This window comes from Macaca thibetana, chromosome 2 (assembly GCF_024542745.1).
Source record: "Macaca thibetana thibetana isolate TM-01 chromosome 2, ASM2454274v1, whole genome shotgun sequence".
In the NCBI taxonomy this organism is placed as follows: Eukaryota; Metazoa; Chordata; class Mammalia; order Primates; family Cercopithecidae; genus Macaca; species Macaca thibetana.
The window spans coordinates 123,588,568-123,607,720 of record NC_065579.1 but is presented as its reverse complement, the minus strand read 5'-3'; the positions used below and the strand labels follow the sequence as shown (position 1 = coordinate 123,607,720).

At 40.0% G+C, this 19,153-nt stretch overlaps 1 protein-coding gene across 5 annotated transcripts in view; it reads left to right on the top strand.

Moving 5' to 3' along the window:
- The window catches only part of FRMD4B (FERM domain containing 4B), a 360,926-nt gene that overhangs the window by 300,552 nt on the left and 41,221 nt on the right, over positions 1-19,153 (top strand). For all 5 annotated transcript variants that reach the window (XM_050781288.1, XM_050781285.1, XM_050781286.1 and 2 more), the window contains 4 exons: positions 5,971-6,054; positions 8,725-8,790; positions 12,306-12,363; positions 14,353-14,439. In XM_050781288.1, coding sequence (XP_050637245.1) covers positions 5,971-6,054; positions 8,725-8,790; positions 12,306-12,363; positions 14,353-14,439 — 295 coding nt within the window. The remainder of the gene's footprint in view (positions 1-5,970; positions 6,055-8,724; positions 8,791-12,305; positions 12,364-14,352; positions 14,440-19,153) is intronic.

Below are 19,153 nucleotides of genomic sequence, written 5' to 3'. Positions count from 1 at the left end.
GTGTTTCTTATTTGGGGTCTTGTATCTTTGCTCAATATGTGTGAAATTCATGTTACGTGTAGCTATTGTCTATTTTCTTTGCTGCATGGTATTCCATTACTTGAATACATACAGTTTGAGCATTTGTAATGTTATGGGATATTTGAGTTTTTCTTTTGTGTAAACAATGTTGGTGTAAATCTTTTTTTTTTTTTTTTTTTTTTTTTTTTTTTTTTTTTTTGAGACAGAGTTGTGCTCTGTCGCTGAGGCTGGTGTGCAATGGCATGATCTCAACTCACTTTAACCTCCGCCTCCTGGGTTCAAGCAATTCTCCTGCCTTAGCCTCTCGAGTAGCTGGGATTACAGGTGCCCGCCACCATGCCTGGCTAATTTTTGTATTTTTTTAGTAGAGGTGGGGCTTCACTGTGTTGGTCAGGCTGGTCTCAAACTCCTGACCTCAGGTGATCCACCCACCTCAGCCTCCCAAAGTGTTGGAATTACAGGCATGAGCCACCGCGCCTAGCCCTAAATCTTATTCTTGTATATAAATTTCTCTAGGGAATATATCTAGCAGAGGATTACTGGGTTATAGGGTATGCAAATTTCCCAAATGATTGTACCAATTGACATTCTTACTAGTAATGGATGAGAGTTCCTACTGCACTACATCTCCATATAAACTAGATCTTATTGGAGTTTTAAAAGTTTGATAGTCGCCAGATGCAGTGGCTCACACCTGTAATCCCAGCACTTTGGGAGACTGAGGCAAGTGGATCACTAGGTCAGGAGTTCAAGATCAGCCTGGCCAACTTGGTGAAACCCTGTCTACTAAAAGTACAAAAAAATTAGCTGGGCGTGGCGGCAGGCGCCTGTAATCCCAGCTACTCAGGAGGCTAAGGCAGAGAATTGCTTGAACCCGGGAGGAAGAGGTTGTAGTGAGCCGAGAGTGCGCCACTGCATTCCAGCCTGGGTAACAGAGCGAGACTCCATCTCAAAAAAAAAAAAAAAAAAAAAAAAGTTTGATAGTGTGGCCAGGTGCGGTCTATCTCTTGATCATGAGGTCAAGAGTTAGAGACCATCCTGGCCAACAAGGTGAAACCCCATCTCTACTGAAAATACAAAAAGTAGCTGGGCGTGGTGGCATGCACCTGTAGTCCCAGGTACTCTGGAGGCTGAGGCAGGAGAATCGCTTGAACCCGGGTCCTTGTTTAGGACCAAACAAGATCGCACCACTGCACTGCAGCCTGGCAACAGAGTGAGACTCCGTTTCAAAGATAAAAAAAAGTTTGATAGTCTGGTGTGTATTAGTAATTAATTGAGGATTTAATTTGCATTTCCTTGATAACTTATGAAGTTGAACTCTTTTTTTCTGTTGGCCATTTGGATTTCTACTTCTATATACTGCTTGTTGAAGAGTTTAGCCTATTTTTTCTGCCAGGCTGTCTGTCTCAGTCATCTTTTAATTATTCTGCTGGCTTTTTCTTTTAGTGTTATAGTCACGTCCACAGCTCAACCACTTCAAATATCAGTGATGGCTTGCTGGAAAATTCCTATATTAAACAGCTTCTTATAGGAAAGTGATGTTATATATTCACAAGGGATATTTTGCAATAGTACAAATGACCAGATTTGGAAGATTAACAGGAGCCTTTTCTAATGTGAAGAAATAAGGCCATATTCTTCCCTGAGAATGTAATTTTGGGGGGCTGGGCATGGTGGCTCGTGTCTGTAATCCCAGCACTTTGGGAAGCTAAGGCAGGAGGATTGCTGGAGGCCAGGAGTTTGAGATCAGCCAGGTCAACATAGTGAGACCCTATCTCTATGAAAAATTTGAAATTAGCCAGGCATGGTGGCATGCATCTGTGATTCTAGCTACTTGGGAGGCTGAGGTGGCCTCCCAAGTGGTCACTTGAGCCCTAGAGGCTGGAGGTTGAGGCTGCAGTGAGCCATGATTGAGCCACTGCACTCCAGCCTGGGCAACAGAACAAGACCCAGCCTCAAAAAAAAAAAAAAAAGTGTGATTTTGAGGGATAGTCAAAATTCCACAAGTAGCGAGACAAGTAATTTGCCTAAATTACTTGTCTCCTTTAATCATTCACTACTGACAATTTGCAGTTAGCAAATTATCTGAAACTAGAAACCAAGAAACTGAGAAGACATCTTCTCTCCATTCTTTTTTTTTTTTTTTTTAATAAGAGAATCTCACTCTGTTGCCCAGGCTGTAATACATTGGTGCAATCATAACTCACTAGAGCCTTTTACTTCTGGGTTCCAATGGTCCACTTCAGCCTCCCAAGTAGTCGAAACCACAGGCACATGCCATGACACTTGGCTAATTTTTAAAAAATTTCTTGTAGAGACAAGGTCTCACTGTGTTGCCCAGGTTGGTCTCCAACTCTTGGGCTCAAGGGATCCTCCCGCCTCAGTCTCCCAAAGTGTTGGGATTATAGGCATGAGCCACCATGCCCAGCCAGCTCTGACTTATGTGAAGAGAAATTAACTAAAGTTTTGATCTCCATCACACACAGTCAAATCTGTATCTTATATGAAACATGGACGATGTTCTCCTCTCTTCATAGTTCATACCATTTCTCATTGTCCCCGGGTCTGATGCTGAGTTTGACTTACCATTTTTCAGCTCGCTTACCCAGTTGATTTTCTAATGCCTATCTCACTTGGCCCCTATTAGACATTTGCATCTGAGATGTCTAATATTCAGAGTGACATAAGAGAAAAATTCTGTAAGTCTGAAAGATATGCTTTGTAGAGTATTACGGTAGAATTTTCAGGATTCTTATAATTGAAGGCAGGGTTTCTCAATCTCAGCACTATTGACATTTTGGGCAGGATCATCCTTTGTTGTTGAGGGCTGTCCTGTGCATTGTAGGAACTACTGTAGGAACTACCCAGTAGAAGCCAGTAACACCTCCTTCCTCAGTTGTGACTATCAAAAATGCCTTCAAACATTGCTAAATGTCCCCTGAGGGGCAAAATTGCCAATGTTGAGAACCACTTTTTTTTTTTTTGAGACGAAGTCTCACTCTTGTCCCCCAGGCTGGAGTGCAATGGCACAATCTCGGCTCACTGCAACCTCCGCCTCCCGGGTTCAAGCGATTCTCCTGCCTCAGCCTCCTGAGTAGCTGGGATTATAGGCGCCTGCCACCACGCCCAACTAATTTTTGTATTTTTAGTAGAGACGGGGTTTCACCATGTTGGTCAGGCTGGTCACAAACTCCTGGCCTCAGGTGATCCACCCACCTCGGCCTCCCAAAGTGCTGGGATTATAAGCATGAGCCACTGCGCCTGGTTAAGAATACTTTTTTTCAAGGTAGTCTAAATTCTCCTTAAAATGATCCCTAATCTACTTCCCTATTAATGCACATTTTAGTTGCTTCTCAGTGATTGATTAGTACCCAAAAAAAGGTCTTAATGAGTGAATATTCATCATTATCTCAGATACTGGCTCATGATTAACCTTTAGTAATTTATTGATTTATTCAGCCAAAATTTCTAAACAAATAACATCTTATAACTGGAGTAGATTCTGATTGTGTATAGTTCAAATTACTCTTGAAAACTGTTGGGAAAATGATATGCTGAAGACTAAACTTCATCTTTCAATAAATCCAACACAGGTGGTATTTTTCTCCAGTTGAAACACACAGCTATTTCTTTAGGCACTAGATATAAAGATTGCTTGAGTTTAGCAGACATGTATTAAATGCCTGAATGCCAGAAAAATCTCAGTGTCATGAGATACTTGTGCTTTGAGAGACATAGGACTAAGGACAACAGCTTCAAGTCACCTGTTTTGTACTTATTCTCAACCATGAGCTTATTGAATGGAATGACAGACAAAATTTCTCCCTCACTTCTTTCCCCATTCTCCTTTCCCTTTTGGCTGACTGCATTTATATGAGTTAAAAACAATTCCAGCATGTGACACTCATTTCTACATATTTTTGTTAACTGAATAAATAAATTTATGATTAATAGCAACTTCCAGTCTAGTGAGGTCTCCACTGCCACAAAATTAACTGTAATCCAAGTAAGTGAATGTTAGGCTGGGTTCTTGAAACATGGCCTATGGTTCACCTAGATCCAGATATAACAACAAGCATGTGGTTGATGTGGATGATTCATAACACGATGTTGTCCTGAATTTATCATTTTTGAATATATGCATGCATTTGCCCTTCATTAAAAAAAATCACAATTTAGGAGTAAATGTATCAGACAGTCTTGGGTTTGAAAAAAAAAAAACGTAAATGTGGTATGCCAGACAGAACATAAAAGAGATTATTAAGAAAAATAAATATACTGGGAGTTGACAGTTGACCTTTAATATGAATGAATTGGATTGTGGTATATTTTGATTTTCAGGAAGCACAAACCAGTTTCCCAAGATTGTCAGTGTGGTTAAGCCATAACACTCAGATTTCAAATGAATAGAGAGATTTATTCTTATGTAAGAATAGGAGCCAAGTGACTATTTCCTGTAGTAATTTGGAAAGCTAGATCTTTCACCTGTAGGAAAGGCCACAACCCTGGCTTTGAAATGTAATAGCAATAAGGAATGGTTCAATGTTTGGTCCTCCAGCTGGGGGGCTCGTCTACTTCAATAGATAATAATAGTATCTACTGTATGGGAATGCTTGTGGTGAGCCTTACATGAGTTAAATAATGCCCAAGAAGTGTGTTGCATGGTATCTGGCACTTGGGAGCCTTTTATCGAAGGGTAGCTAGTGGTAAAGATAGGAAGAAGGGGAACGTAGGAAGAGTTAGCGTTATGCTGTTTGATGAACACCAATTTGATCAGAATTTTGAGTAGCTGTTTCATGTGCTTATTCTACACTCTAATAGGCTCTAGATAATCATGTCCTTTTCCTCATAGATTGTATCCTTAAATACTCAGCAGTTAGAGTATTTTCTCTCATAAGCAACTATGACTGGATAGTGTTACCTGTTCTCCCTTTTTTTTTTTTTTTTTTTTTTTTTGAGACAGAGTCTCACTCTGTCGCCCAGGCTGGAGTGCAGTGGTGTGATCTCAGCTCACTGCAAGCTGCACCTCCCAGGTTCATGCCATTCTCCAGCCTTAGCTGCCCAAGTAGCTGGGACTATAGGCACCTGCCACCAAGCTCGGCTAATTTTTTTTTGTGTGTGTATATTTAGTAGAGATGGGGTTTCACCATGTTAGCCAGAATGGTCTCGATCTCCTGACCTCATGGTCTGCCCGCCTTGGCCTCCCAAAGTGCTGGGATTATAGGTGTGAGCCACCGCACCTGGCCTGTTCTCCCTTTTTTAAAGTTCTATAAAGACCACACCTTTCTCTTGACAACTAGAATTTTGCCGTTTTATAATTAGATAATAGCTAACCTTACATGAGGTACATTTTAGTTCACTTAATGTGACTTAAGAGATACCTTGGGTTTCATTAGAAGCACGTTTTCCAGTCATCTTCTAGTCAAGAGATTTCTGCAGATGACTGAGTTGGTCTGCTATATTTCAGAGGGTTGTAAGGAAGTAACAGAAGAGTAATATAAACAACTACATAAACCTTTTCATTGCAATGATATCTATTATGAAAAACTGGTGATGTTATGTGAATGGTTTCATGATAACCAGTATTCCACTATGATGAATATTATGTAGCCACTAAAGATAATTAGTAAGATACTGTAGGAACGCGGAGAAAGTGGATAATGAAATGTGAAGAATGTTCTATAAAAATCCAATGTGAAAAATGTACAATTATAATCATAGTTATGTGTAAAATAGACACATGCAGACAATATTATAAACTTCAACATCTCATCATAGAACTCAGTTGTTAAATTTGGGGGCTGTTTCTAGTTAGAGTCCATAACCATGTGTATGTTGGCTTCAAGATGCTGTAAATAGTTATTTTTTTGATCTCATTCATTTGGTGACCAGCTTGGATAATTTTTTGGATAGCAGTACCTGACATTATCATATTCTATTTCTTTTTAGTGATGAGAATGCCAGGAAAGATTTAAAGACATTACCAGCCTTTCCAACCAAAACTCTTCAGGAGCATCCATCCCTTGCCTACTGGTAAGCCAAATCCACGTAACAGGTGACCCATTCTCATAGCCTCCATTCAGAACTACATGCTTTTCAGGGCATTAAAAGAAATGTAAGTGAGAAAAATATCAAATTGCCCATCAATTGTATAAAGTTACCACAGGTAGACCTTGATCCTTTCAGTGAAAAGATGTACTCGAAGCTTACTGGAGATCATTATACTAAGACATGTCTTGCTGTCATTTGCAAAGAGTGGCTGGCTGATGTTTCTTTCAAGTGCATAAAATGTCTGTAGAGTATGCTTCTAGGTGAATATATAATATTCAGTATATGTGCAGTCACTGTGTAATGCAGCTTTAATCTAGCAGAATGCAATATAAGTGTTATAAAATACAGATTTCCTTGGATCAGAGACTTTCATAATGACCAGAGGTTTCTACTACAGCTAGATATTGCATATATTGAGTTGGTTTAGTTGTTTGTACTTTAATGAATCCATAGTATCCATTTTCATCCCACATTTTTTTCCTAAATTACATTTTCCTTTAAATTCTTATATTCTTGTTAAATACATTCTCTTTGGTTTTAGTCTGAATCCTCAAGATGGTTTTTCTTTCTGCTAAAATGTTACAAAATAGACATTACAAAATAAATATTCAATATTGAGACGTTTAGTATGAAGTTGGAAGTATATTCCCAAATATATAGTGAAAGTAAGTGCTGAAGCTACACAGCATCTTGACTCTGGAAACTGCTAACCATGTCATTTTCAAGTGATAGTTTTGTTTGTTTGTTTGTTTGTTTGTTTGTTTGTTTTGAGACAGTCTTGCTCTGTCACCTAGGCTGGAGTGCAGTGGCATGAACTCGGCTCACTGCAACCTCCACCTCCCTAGTTCAAGTGATTCTTGTGCCTCAGCTTCCCGAGTAGCGAGGATTACAGGCACCCCCCACCACGCCTGGCTAATTTTTGTATTTTTAGTAGAGTCAGGGTTTCACCATGTTGCTCAGACTGGTCTCAAACTCCTGACCTCAGGTAATCCACCTGCCTTGGCCTCCCAAAATGCTGGGATTACAGGTGTGAACCACTGGGCCCGGCCAAGCGATAGTTTTATTTATTTATTTATTTTTTGAGATGGAGTCTTCCCCTGTCGCCCAGGCTGGAGTATAATGGCATGATCTCCACTCACTACAACCTCCGCCTTCTGGATTCAAGCAATTCTCCTGCCTCAGCCTCCCAAATAGCTGGGATTACAGGCACGCAGCATGATGCCCAGCTAATTTTTTGTATCTTTATTAGACACGGGGTTTCACCATGCTGGCCAGGCTGGTCTCAAACTCCTGACCTCGTGATCCGCCTGCCTTGGCTTCCCAAAGTGCTGGGATTACAGACATGAGCCACTGCACCTGACCTTGATAGTTTTTTAATAATAATAAAAAAAAGACATTACTAATGACGACTAGTCATATGGAGATAGAAATACTTCATCCTCTAGGTTATACTTGAGATTTCCTTTCCAGTCAACAGGTTTTGCTCTAGGGCAATAAAAGGGTTTTCTCCTAAAGCAATGTGTCTGTAAGTGGTGATAATAGAGTATTTTAGATTGCACACAGACTCAGAAGCAGTTTAAATTCTTTTAAAATCTTTCTGAATCATTCAAGGACAAAGTCTTTAATGCCTAACACTTGCTGATCTCCCTGTTTTAACCAAAGAGAGGATAGGCCTTATGCTCAAAATTTCTTCAATAATGCTCTACAACTAACATTTGATATCATTATTTTATATGTATTATATTCCATCCAATTATGGCAAAAGATCATTTTCCACTTGAGAAATTAATATTGTTTCCTTTTCTAGTAAATTAAGTTTTTGTTTGTTTTTTGTTTTTGTGATGGAGTTCCATTCTTGCTGCCCAGGCTGGAGTGCGATGGCGCAATCTCGGCTCACTGCAACCTCCACCTCCTGGGTTCAAGTGATTCTCGTGCCTCAGCCTCCTAAGTAGCTGGGATTACAGGCGTGTGCCACCACATCCAGCTAATTTTGTGTTTTTAGTAGAGACGAAGTTTCACCATGTTGGCCAGGCTGGCCTCAAACTCCTGACCTCAGGTGATCTGGCTGCCTCAGATTCCCAAAATGCTGGGAATACAGGTATGAGCCACTGAGCTTTAAGTTTTTTGGGGGGAGACATATTTTCACTCTTGTCGCCTAGGCTGGAGTGCAATGGCTCGATCTCGGCTCACTGCAACCTTCACCTCCCAGGTTCAAGTGATTCTCCTGCCTCAGCCTCCCAAGTAGCTGGGACTATAGGCACATGCCACCACGCTCAGCTCCTTTTTTGTATTTTTAGTAGAGACGGGGTTTCACTGTGTTAGCCAGAATGGTCTCAATCTCCTGACCTCAGCGTCCTAAAGTGCTGGGATTACAGTCGTGAGCCACCGCGCCTGGCCATGTGCTTCAAGTTTTAAAGGTAGCAATATATATATTATATAAATATGCTACATAAAATATAAGTTGAAGATGATAATGCAGGCATCAAATGTCTGAAGTTCAGGAATCCATCTCCTACAGAAACAAAAGCCAAATTCTATCTACCAAACAAGTTGCTGAAGGCTTTCTCTCTCAAGTTTGCTGATAATGTGGAAACTGTGACTGTACCTCAGATAATCATGCATTGCAATCCTTCTCATTTCTTTGTTTTACAGTGAGGACAGGGTAATTGAGCATTATTTGAAAATCAAAGGTCTCACTCGGGGTCAGGCTGTGGTTCAGTAAGTATCTTTCCTTTTGTTTAAATATAATTTTAATATCTCTCATTTGAAGGTATCACTTGAAATGATTTCTGTTGTGTAGTTTTTGTGAACATAGTCCTTATCTGGTTAGAAATATCTTACCATGAATTAGAAAATGTCTTGGGTCATTCTATACATTGATGTCACCAACTCAGATACCTACCAGTGTCAGGCAGGTAACAAAAATGAGAAATGTAGGCCAGATGTAGGGCAATAGGGAATGGTGGGGACTGTGGTAAACAGGTGAGCTTTCATCCTAAGTACAGGCAAAGTTACTCAGCTTTAGAATTCAGGCATAATGTTGCCAGATCCTTTGTTTTCCAAGAGAAGCTGGAAATTCAGATTTTTAAATCTTATCTCATTGGGAAGTAATTTAAAGAAAATTTAATATAATGTTAGCCAAATAAAACCTATCTAGAGGCCCTGTTTTGTCCCCCAGTTTGTGACTCTACTTTGAATCAAGTATATAGTATATTGGTGTTAGATAATCTGTTTCTTCATGCTACTAAGAATTAGCTGTTGTAATGTAGTTCTACATTTTGTGACTTACAGAGTTACCACCCATTATTAAGAACAGGCCAGCACAGTGGCTCACGCCTATAATCCCAGCAGTTTGGGAGGCTGAGGTGGGCGAATCACCTGAAGTCAGGGGTTCGATGCCAGCCTGGCCAACATGGTGAAACCCCCATCTCTGCTAAAAATACAAAAATTAGCCGGGCATGTTGGCAGTCGCCTGCAATCCCAGCTACTCGAGAGGCTGAGGCAGGAGAATTGCTTTAACCGGGGAGGCAGAAGTTGCAGTGAGCCATGATTGCACCATTGCACTCCAACCGGGCGACAAGAAAGAAACTGCCTCAAAAAAAAAAAAAAAAAAGAAGTTGCTACACTAAACTTTTAAAATTATTTCTATGCCTGTGAAAACTGAAATAAGGACTTGGAGATTGTAGATTTTCCTCACACTCCTACTTCTTTGCTCTAATCTCTCTCTCTCTCTCTTTTTTTTTTTTTTTTTTTTTTTCTTTTTTATTTTTGAGACAGAGTCTCCCTCTGTCACCCAGGCTGGAGTGCAGTGATGCAATCTCACCTCACTGCAATCTCCGCCTCCTGGGTTCAAGCAATTTTCATGCCTCAGCCTCCTGAGTAGCTGGGATGATACAGGCGTGTGCCACCATGCCCAGCTAATTTATGTGTTTTTAGTAGAGACGGTTTCCCCATGTTGGCCTGTCTCAAACTCTTGACCTCAAATAATCTTCCCACCTCGGCCTCCCAAAATGCTGGGATTGCAAACGTGGGCCACTGTGCCCAGCCTCTAATCTCATTTTTATCAAAACACACCTTCTGTTATCTTTGCAGCAGAAATCAGAAGTTAGCATCCTGAAGTCGGATCCTTGACATTTTAATTCATTGTGCCTGTTTTCTGAACTGAAAAGTAAAAAGAAGTAGTGACAATTTCCATTAAGGGTTTTAGAGTAAACTAGTGAGTACAGTCATGTACCATTTCTGTCCACATATACAATGGTGGGTCCATAGGATTATAATACCATATTGTTACTGTATCTTTTCTATGTTTAGATACTCAAATACTTACCATTGTATTATAATTGCCTGCAATATTTCAGCTCAGTAACATGCTATACAGGTTGGTAGCCTAGGAACAATAGGCCATACCATACAGCCTAACTGTGTAGTGGGCTCTACCATCTGGGTTTGTGTAAGTGCACTCCATGATGTGTGCACAAGGACAGAATCACCTAACAACACAATTCTCAGAATGTATCTTCATTGTTAAGCAATGCGTGACTGTATATTACAAAGTCCCATGCTTAAGACATGGAATCAACCCAAATGCCCATCAGTGATAGACTGGATCAATTTAAAGAAAATGTGGTACATACACACCATGGAATACTATGTAGCCATAAAAAGGAATGAGATCATGTCCTTTGCAGGGACATGTATGAAGCTGGAAGCCATTATCCTCAGCAAACTAATGCAGGAACCGAATACCAAACATCACTTGTTCTCACTTATAAGTAGGAGCTGAACAATGAGAACACATGGACACAGGGAGGGGAACAACACTTACTGGGGCCTGTCAGGAGAGGGCTGGGGTGGGAGAGAGCATTGGAGAAAAGTGCTAATGCATGCTGGCCCTAATCTCTAGGTGATGTGTTGTTAGGTGCAGCAAATCACCATGGCACACATTTACCTATGTAACAAACCTGCACATCCTGCACAAGTACCCTAGAACTTAAAAAACAATTAAAAAAAAAAAAAAAAGTAGCCACGCTTAAATGCAGAGTCTTCTGATCATTATTGTGTGGCTTCATCTAAGAGGCGGTTTCACTTGGTGATTAAGGCTCTAGGATGTGGAGTCCGGCCCATTTTGTTAGAATTCTGACTCTGCAGTTTAGTTGCTGCATGACCTTGACACATTTAACCTCTTATATTCATTTACATGTAGGCTATTTACTTTTAAAACATATGTCAAATTATTGATTACAATTTCTGGAGAAATTGATCATCAAAATGTCATTAAAAATCTACTTGTGTTAAAACAAGAGCCTCAGTTTCCTGAGGGCAGAGAGGAAGCGTTACACAATTTAGTCCACTCCAAAGGCTTAAAGGTGTACAATAAACACTACTGAATTAAAAATAGCAAGTAGCGGGATCGTCGCTTTAATTTTTATTTTGGGGGGACTTTTTAAATTTTTTTTTTTGGACAGATTCTCGCTCTGTCATCCAGGCTGGAGTGCAAAGGTGCAATCTCGGCTCACTGCAACCTCCACCTCCCGAATTCAAGCAATTCTTCTGCCTCAGCCTCCAAAGTAGCTGGGATTACAGGTGCCCGCCACAACACCCAGCTAATTTTTGTATTTTTAGTAGAGACGGGGTTTCACCATGTTGGCCAGGCTGGTCTTGAACTCCTGACCTCAGGTGATCCACTCACTTCTGCCTCCCAAAATGCTGGGATTACAGGCGTGAGCCACTGCGCCCGGCCTCCGGGGGACATATTTTTTAAGTCAGGTTTACATAATTCATAGTTTTAAAGTATATAGTTCTAGGAGTTTTGACAGATGTTTCTAGTTATGTAACCTCTACCACAAGCAATATATGGAATAGCTTTATTGTTTAACTTATGAGTATGACCCAAAAGTTGGTGCTCATTGCTTGCATCATTAGGGGCTTACTTTAAAAACACGTGCAAGTGGAGTTTATAATACAGTACATTCCTAATCCGTAAACATTTGAATGTGTGGAAAGTAACATTTTCTGTAATTTTGAAATTGAGGTTCTATTAGCATTTTCCTAACATTTGAATAAGCTAAAATATATTACTCCCCAAAATAGTTTATTCTGTTTCTATTTGAGTGAAACTTATTAATTATTCTAATAGTGAGGAAAGTAGAAACATGGTGTTTCTTTAAATCACTTTTCCCAAAAGAGAAAATAACTATTTTAATAAGATTGTGATACATATTTATTTTCCATAGGTATATGAAAATAGTAGAAGCTCTACCAACTTATGGTGTCCATTATTATGCAGTAAAGGTAAATCGTTTTACATAACAAAGCTTTCATGATTATTAAGAGTTATTGCACAATACCAGCTTTTCTCGTAATATATAAAAGGCTGATTTTACCTTGCCATTTGTAGCAAATTATAAAGCACATTATTTTTGCAAAATACTTGCTATGGTAAAATGTTTTTCCAAGACCTCTCTTCGTCCTAAGATGTTCAGATCATTCTCTTTTGAAACACCTTTGCTTGCTGATCGGTCCTTTTTCCAGTTGGTCACCTTTCTAGCGCTACCAGATCTTCATTTGAGAATGCTTTTGTTTGAAAATTATGCAGTCCCCAGCGTTATTTCAACAGCTTCATGGAATGCTGAAATTTTTACAGGATTTGCAATACCATGTTTCAATCAGTGTATTACATACACTGTATTTTCAGGTGTTTTATAAGTGGGGAGAGATTGACAAAGAAATATTTTGAGATGATGAAAAGTATTTTCAGATGTTTATAAGCAGGGAGAGATTGACAGATATTTTGAGATGATGAGATGAAAGTGTTAAGGATGTCTTGTTTGGAAGAGAAATAATTTTATAATTGATCAGTTCTTGATTGACTTTTCATGTTATGATAATGTTCATATCTCTATACAATTCAAAATGATGGGGAATTAGATAAAAAATATTTACATAATGAGAATACCTGTGCTAAAAATCAGTACCAATTTAACTTTTTTTTTTTTTGAGACGGAGTCTAGCTCTACTGCCCAGGCTGGAGTGCAGTGGCGTGATCTCAGCTCACTGCAACCTCTGCCTCCCAGATTTGAGCAATTCTCCTGCCTCAGCCCCCCAGATTAGCTGGGATTATAGGCACGCACCACCACACCTGTTTCATTTTTTGTATATTTGGTAGAGATGGGGTTTCACCATGTTGGCCAGGCAGGTCTCAAACTCCTGACCTCAGGTGATCCACCCGCCTCGGGCTCCCAAAGTGCTGGGATTACAGGCATGAACCACCATGCCCAGTCTCCAATTTAACTTTAATTTCTACTGACTCCAGTTTGTATATAGGAATCTGTCTAAGCCTAAATTTTCCTTTTCCTGTGTCAGTATATTCTATGCTTTGGCAAAACATAAAAGATAAATTTATGAAAAAAATATTACTCACCTCCTCATATGTACCTGAAACCAATTATTCAAACATCCTGTCATTGAATTGTACAGTTCTCCAAAAGGGTTCAGTATCCCAATGTTCATTGTTAATTGTTTTATAAACATCAGGAATTGGAACCACTTTTCTTATCTTTGTAATTCTTTGGAAACGTCCCCAACCTTTTATAACTGGTTACTAATTAAGAGAGAAAGAGCTTTTTTTTTTTTTTTTTTTTTTTTTTTTTTTTAATGGATAACTGGCTTTTTACTGGATTAATTCTTAGTTGAATTACTTACATTTTATTTATTTTCTCCAACTGTTTAATTAAAGCAGTAATGCTTTACTCTTTTTGATGGTATTAACAGTATTGGACTATTTCAATTTAAAGATTCTATTTGAAGAAACTCCAAGATGTTTTAATAACAAGTTAGGTTTTTAAATAATGTTTTGTTTATCAAGACAGCTTTATTTTGACTTGCTGATACTTGTTAAGAGGTGAAATTGCCGGGTGTGATGGCTCACACCTGTAATCCCAGCACTTTGGGAGGCTGAGGTGGGCAGATCATGAGGTCAAGAGATCAAGACCATCCTAGCCAATATGGCGAAACCCCATCTCTACTAAAATACAAAAAATTAGCCAGGCGTGGTGGTGTGCACCTGTAATCCCAGCTACTCGGGAGGCTGAGGCAGGGGAATTGCTCAAACCCAGAGGCAGAGGTTGCAGTGAGTTGAGATCATGCCACTGCACTCCAGCCTGGTGAAAGAACGAGACTCTGTCTCAAGGAAAAAAAAAAAAAGGTGAAATTGGTAAATTTTATTCATTTCTAGAAGAGTTAACAGCTAGGTCTTGGTTCTCATGCTTTTTCATCTTCTAGGATAAGCAAGGACTTCCTTGGTGGCTTGGAATCAGCTATAAGGGAATTGGCCAGTATGATATACAAGACAAGGTGAAGCCTCGGAAGGTAAGTTCGAATCACTTTAGGAGAACTTTAAACTGTTCAAAAGGTGTTAATCACAACATAGTTGACAAGCACACACCATTAGGCTGTTGGGGGTTTTGGGTTTTTTTGAGATGGAGTTTTGCTTTGTCGCCCAAGCTGGAGTGCAGTGGGGTGATAGTGGCTCACTGCAACCTCCGCCTCCTGGGCTCAAGCGATTCTCCTGCCTCAGCTTCCCTAGTAGCTGGAATTACAGACATGCGCCACCACACCCGGCTAATTTTTGTACTTTTAGTAGAGACGGGGTTTTGCCATGTTGGCCAGGCTGGTCTCAAACTTCTGACCTCAAATGATCCGCCAACCTTGGCCTCCCAAAATGCTGGGATTATAGGCGTGAGCCACCATGCCCAGCCACAAGCTCACACCATTAGGTTTCTATTTCATGTTAGTATGAACAGGATGATGCCATTTATTTTGTAAATTTTGTGTGTACATTTATACATATACATATTTGAATTGGATGGTAGACATATAAATGAATAATAAAGACATCAGCCAAATTTTTTGGTGCTAGTGATCTGTCAATGATGCGGTATAAGTCATCTTTCTTCTGATGCTATTATCTCTGTTTCACAATTTTCTGCAGTGAACATGTCCGCTTTTTGTAGAGAAAAATCAGTTGTGTGCTATTTATTAAAGGGTCACAGGCCGGATATGGTGACTCCTGTCTGTAATCCCAGCACTTTGGGAGGCCAAGGCAGGCAGATCAGGAGGTCAGGAATTCGAGACCAGCCTGATCAACATGGTGTAACCCCGTCTCTACTAAAAATAAAAAAATTAGCCGCGTGTGGTGGCAGGCACCTGTAATCCCAGCTACACGGGAGGCTGAGGCATGAGCATTGCTTGAACCTGGGAGGCAGAGGTTGCAGTGAGACAAGATCGTGCCACTGCACTCCAGCCTGGGCAACAGAGAGAAACTCCATCTCAAAAAAAAAAAAAAAAAAAAGAGGGTCACAATCTATCAGATTTGGATTTCCAGGGCTAAATAACTAACATAATGTCAATTTAAAATTTTATTATGAAGCTGTTTTTTTAAAAATTCATTATTAGCTGGGCACGGTAGCTCACGCCTGTAATCCCAGCACTTTGGGAGGCCGAGTCTGGTGGATTGCCTGCGCTCAGGAGTTTGCAATCAGCCAGGGCAACATGGTGAAACCCTGTCTCTACTAAACTACAAAAAATGAGTTGGGCATAGCGGCATGCACCTATAGTCCCAGCTACTCAGGAGGCTGAGGCAGGAAAATTGCTTGAACCCGGGAGGCGGAGGTTGCAGTGAGCCAAGATCACGCCACTGCACTCCAGCCAGGGCGACAGGGTGAGATTCCGTCTCAAAAAAAAAAAAAAAATTCATTATTATTATTATTTTTTTTTAGATGAGTCTCGCTGTGTTCCGTTGGCTGGAGTGCAGTGGCCTGATCACAGGTCACTGCAGCCTCGACTTCCCTGGCTCAAGCAATCCTTCCACCTCAGCCTCCCAAGTAGCTGGGACTACAGGCACATGCCACCATGCCCAGATAATTTTTAGAAAGTGTTTTGAGACAAAGAAAGTTTTAGAGACAAAGTCTGGCTATTTTTCCCACACTGGTCTTGAACTCCTGGGCTCAAGCGGCCTTCCCACCTTAGCCTCCCAAAGCGCTGGGATTATAGGTATGAGCCACTGTGCCCAGCTGAATCTGCTTCTCTTGATCCAAGCTCAAGTGTACAACACGTTTTTGCACATATAAGAGTTGAAGAATTCATATAGATCACCATGCAGCTGCTCTTGGCCTCCTTCGGTATTACAGTGACATCAAGACTGACTCATGCTGCCCTGGTTGGTTTTGCCACTCTCCCTGTGCCATCCAGCCATCACTGAAAGCACAGGAGTAAAACAATGACCTCTAATAACAGACCATGGTCAGCTACCTGCATTATCACAACCCGACATCACAGCCTTAAATAACTCCTATCATTTCCATCTGTCTCTTGCTTTAATGTGTGTTAGGAAAACAGCCATTCTCTTTATAAAGCAGCCCTATAATCATACGTACTCTTCATCTTCTAAGTGTCCATGCAGCTTCAGTTGGTGCACACAGTCTTCCATGAGTTATGAAAATAAATAAAACTCCCCTCTTTTCCCCATTTTATGGTTGTGAAACTGACACAGATAACACAAAAGGGTAGATTAGGGAAAGCCATATCCCCACCACCCCCAACCTCCAATACTGATCCAGCTTTCCTGGATCAGGCTAGTAGGGTATTGAGGCTTCTTACTAGAAATTATTGATAAGGCTGAGTGTGGTGGCTCATGCCTGTAATCCCAGTGCTTTTGGAGGTCAAGATGGGAGGACTGTTTAAGGCCAGGAGTTCAAGGCCAGCCTGAGCAATGTGACAAGACCCCATCTCTACAAAAAAAAGAGAATAAAAAAGAAAACTTTAAAAAATTAGCCAGGCCTGGTGGCAAATGCCTGTAGTCCCAGTTATACAGGAGGCTGAGGTAGGAGGATCACTTGAGCCTGGGAGGTTGAGGCTGCAATGAACTATGATCATGCCACTGCACACCAGCCTGGGTGACAGAGCCAAACCTTGTGTCAGAAAAAAAAAAAAATCAATGAAAACAACAGTGCATCATTCAACAAGCAGTAAAGGACAGTGAGAGAGCATGTTTGTAATCGTATGTTAACATTTTTATTCTATAAGCTCTGTGACCAAGATCAATTTAAGGAATACCTAATTAATTTCCAGAAGGAATATAAGTACTATTGTTCCTGCTTGTATTTCAAAAATTGACTTCTAAAGCCTAATTTCTAATCAATAATATTAGAAATGAAGGATACCCAATTTTTTCAAATATTTTTTAAAATCAATTTTATTTATTGTTAGCTTTTTCGTTTTCTTTTTTTTTTTTTTTTTTTTTTTTCTCCAAAGTAAGAAATAATCACAAGGGCAAGGAAAAAAAAAATGGCAGCAAACACTACAAAACAATGCATTAGGGGAGGAAGTCTTCTGTAATCCCCATTTTTCCCCCATGACAACCAGCGACTGTTAAAAAAATGGTACCAGTTCATTTGGATTTTGTCAGTGTATATTCTAAGCATTTACAAAGACAGAGAAATCTAATATATACAGTGTTTCATACCTTGCCATTTTTCTCTAGCTTACTTACAAACCGATTTCTTTTCACTTTTTTTAAAGCTGCCTAGTGTTTCATGATGTGGAAATACATAATTTCTTTAACCAATTCACTTTTGATGGACATCATACTTGTTTCCATTTGCAGGAGTGGAGAGAGTTTGCAGAGCATAATAAAAAATCGCAGTCAAAGCAAATACCTTACCCTAGTTTATCTATTTTGCAAGACCAAAATACTGCCTATCATGTTTTCTTAAGGTAGACCTCACTTGTATTGAGATTTTTTTGCTAACTTATTTCTCTTCTGAATTTTACTTCAGAAATAACACTGAGGAGTTATTTCAGAAAATAATTGGTTATTCAGAAAAACTTACTGGTTTTTCTGAATCTTCCAAGTAAAGTATTACTTAAAGCAACTCACAAGTAATTTATTAGCTAAAGTGGCTTGATAAGATTGAGCTTCCAGCAGAATGTAAATGCATTTGCTAACAGCAACCAGGCTTTCTCCCAAAATAGTGGTGAATCAGAATCTGCACAGTAAATATTGCAGTTAATTTCCTCTCCTGTACTCATGACTCACAGGCCTTTCTTTATGTTCACAGTTTCATAGAAATTGGCAAATATTGCTTGACACTGATCATAATCAGGTTTGCTTGTTCATTCCAGAGTCTAGAAAAGGGTCAGAAGCTACTTCCTTTTTTGAATTTGCAGAGTTTTTCTATTTCATTTCCAAAACATGCCACTCAATTTTTTAAAAGACCCCACACAGTCCTTCTTGTGTTATCGCCTTTTTTTTCTTTCCTTTCTTTTTTTTTGTTTTGTTTTTTTGTTTGTTTGTTTGTTTTTGAGACAGGGTTTCACTCTGTTGCCCAGGTTGGAGTGCAATGGTACGATCTCAGCTCACTGCAACCTCCGCCTCCCGGCTCCTGCCACCACGCTTGGCTAATTTTTGTATTTTTAGTAGAGATGGGTTTTCACCATGCTGGCCAAGCTGGTCTCGAACTCCTGACCTCAGGCAATCCTCCCGCCTCGGCCTCCCAAAGTGCTGGAATTACAGGCGTGAGCCACCATGCCCGGCCTATGTTATCACTTTCTTGCCTTCTCTTTCTCCATTTTTTTTAAGGGGATGTCTACTCTGTTCCATTGCTTGTTTCTTCTTTTCTTCTTTTGTTAAAATCTGACAATGGATTTTGCTTCCATCTATTTATTTTTATGTCCAGACAATGTAAGGATTGAGGCTGTTCTACAAGTCCCTCTCCTGGCCTAGTTTGCACAAATGAAAGAATGCATAATTTAAAGGACCATGAGCACAGCCTTCTATTAAAGGAAGATCATGCTTCAGCTGTTTGTGTGGACCTGTGCAGGCTGCAAGTTTACCAATGGACCAGCAGGAATGAAGGTCAAATTGGCAAACTCTAATGAAACAAAGGCTATAATGAGAGGCCTTAAGTTGCTCAGCCTTTTGAGCCACGTCCTGTCTTGTTGCAATTATGTGGCTTAAAAGCAGGCCAGAAGGAGGGAAATTTACTGAGAATAAGTATTAAGAATAAGTAAACTGATGCCGAAA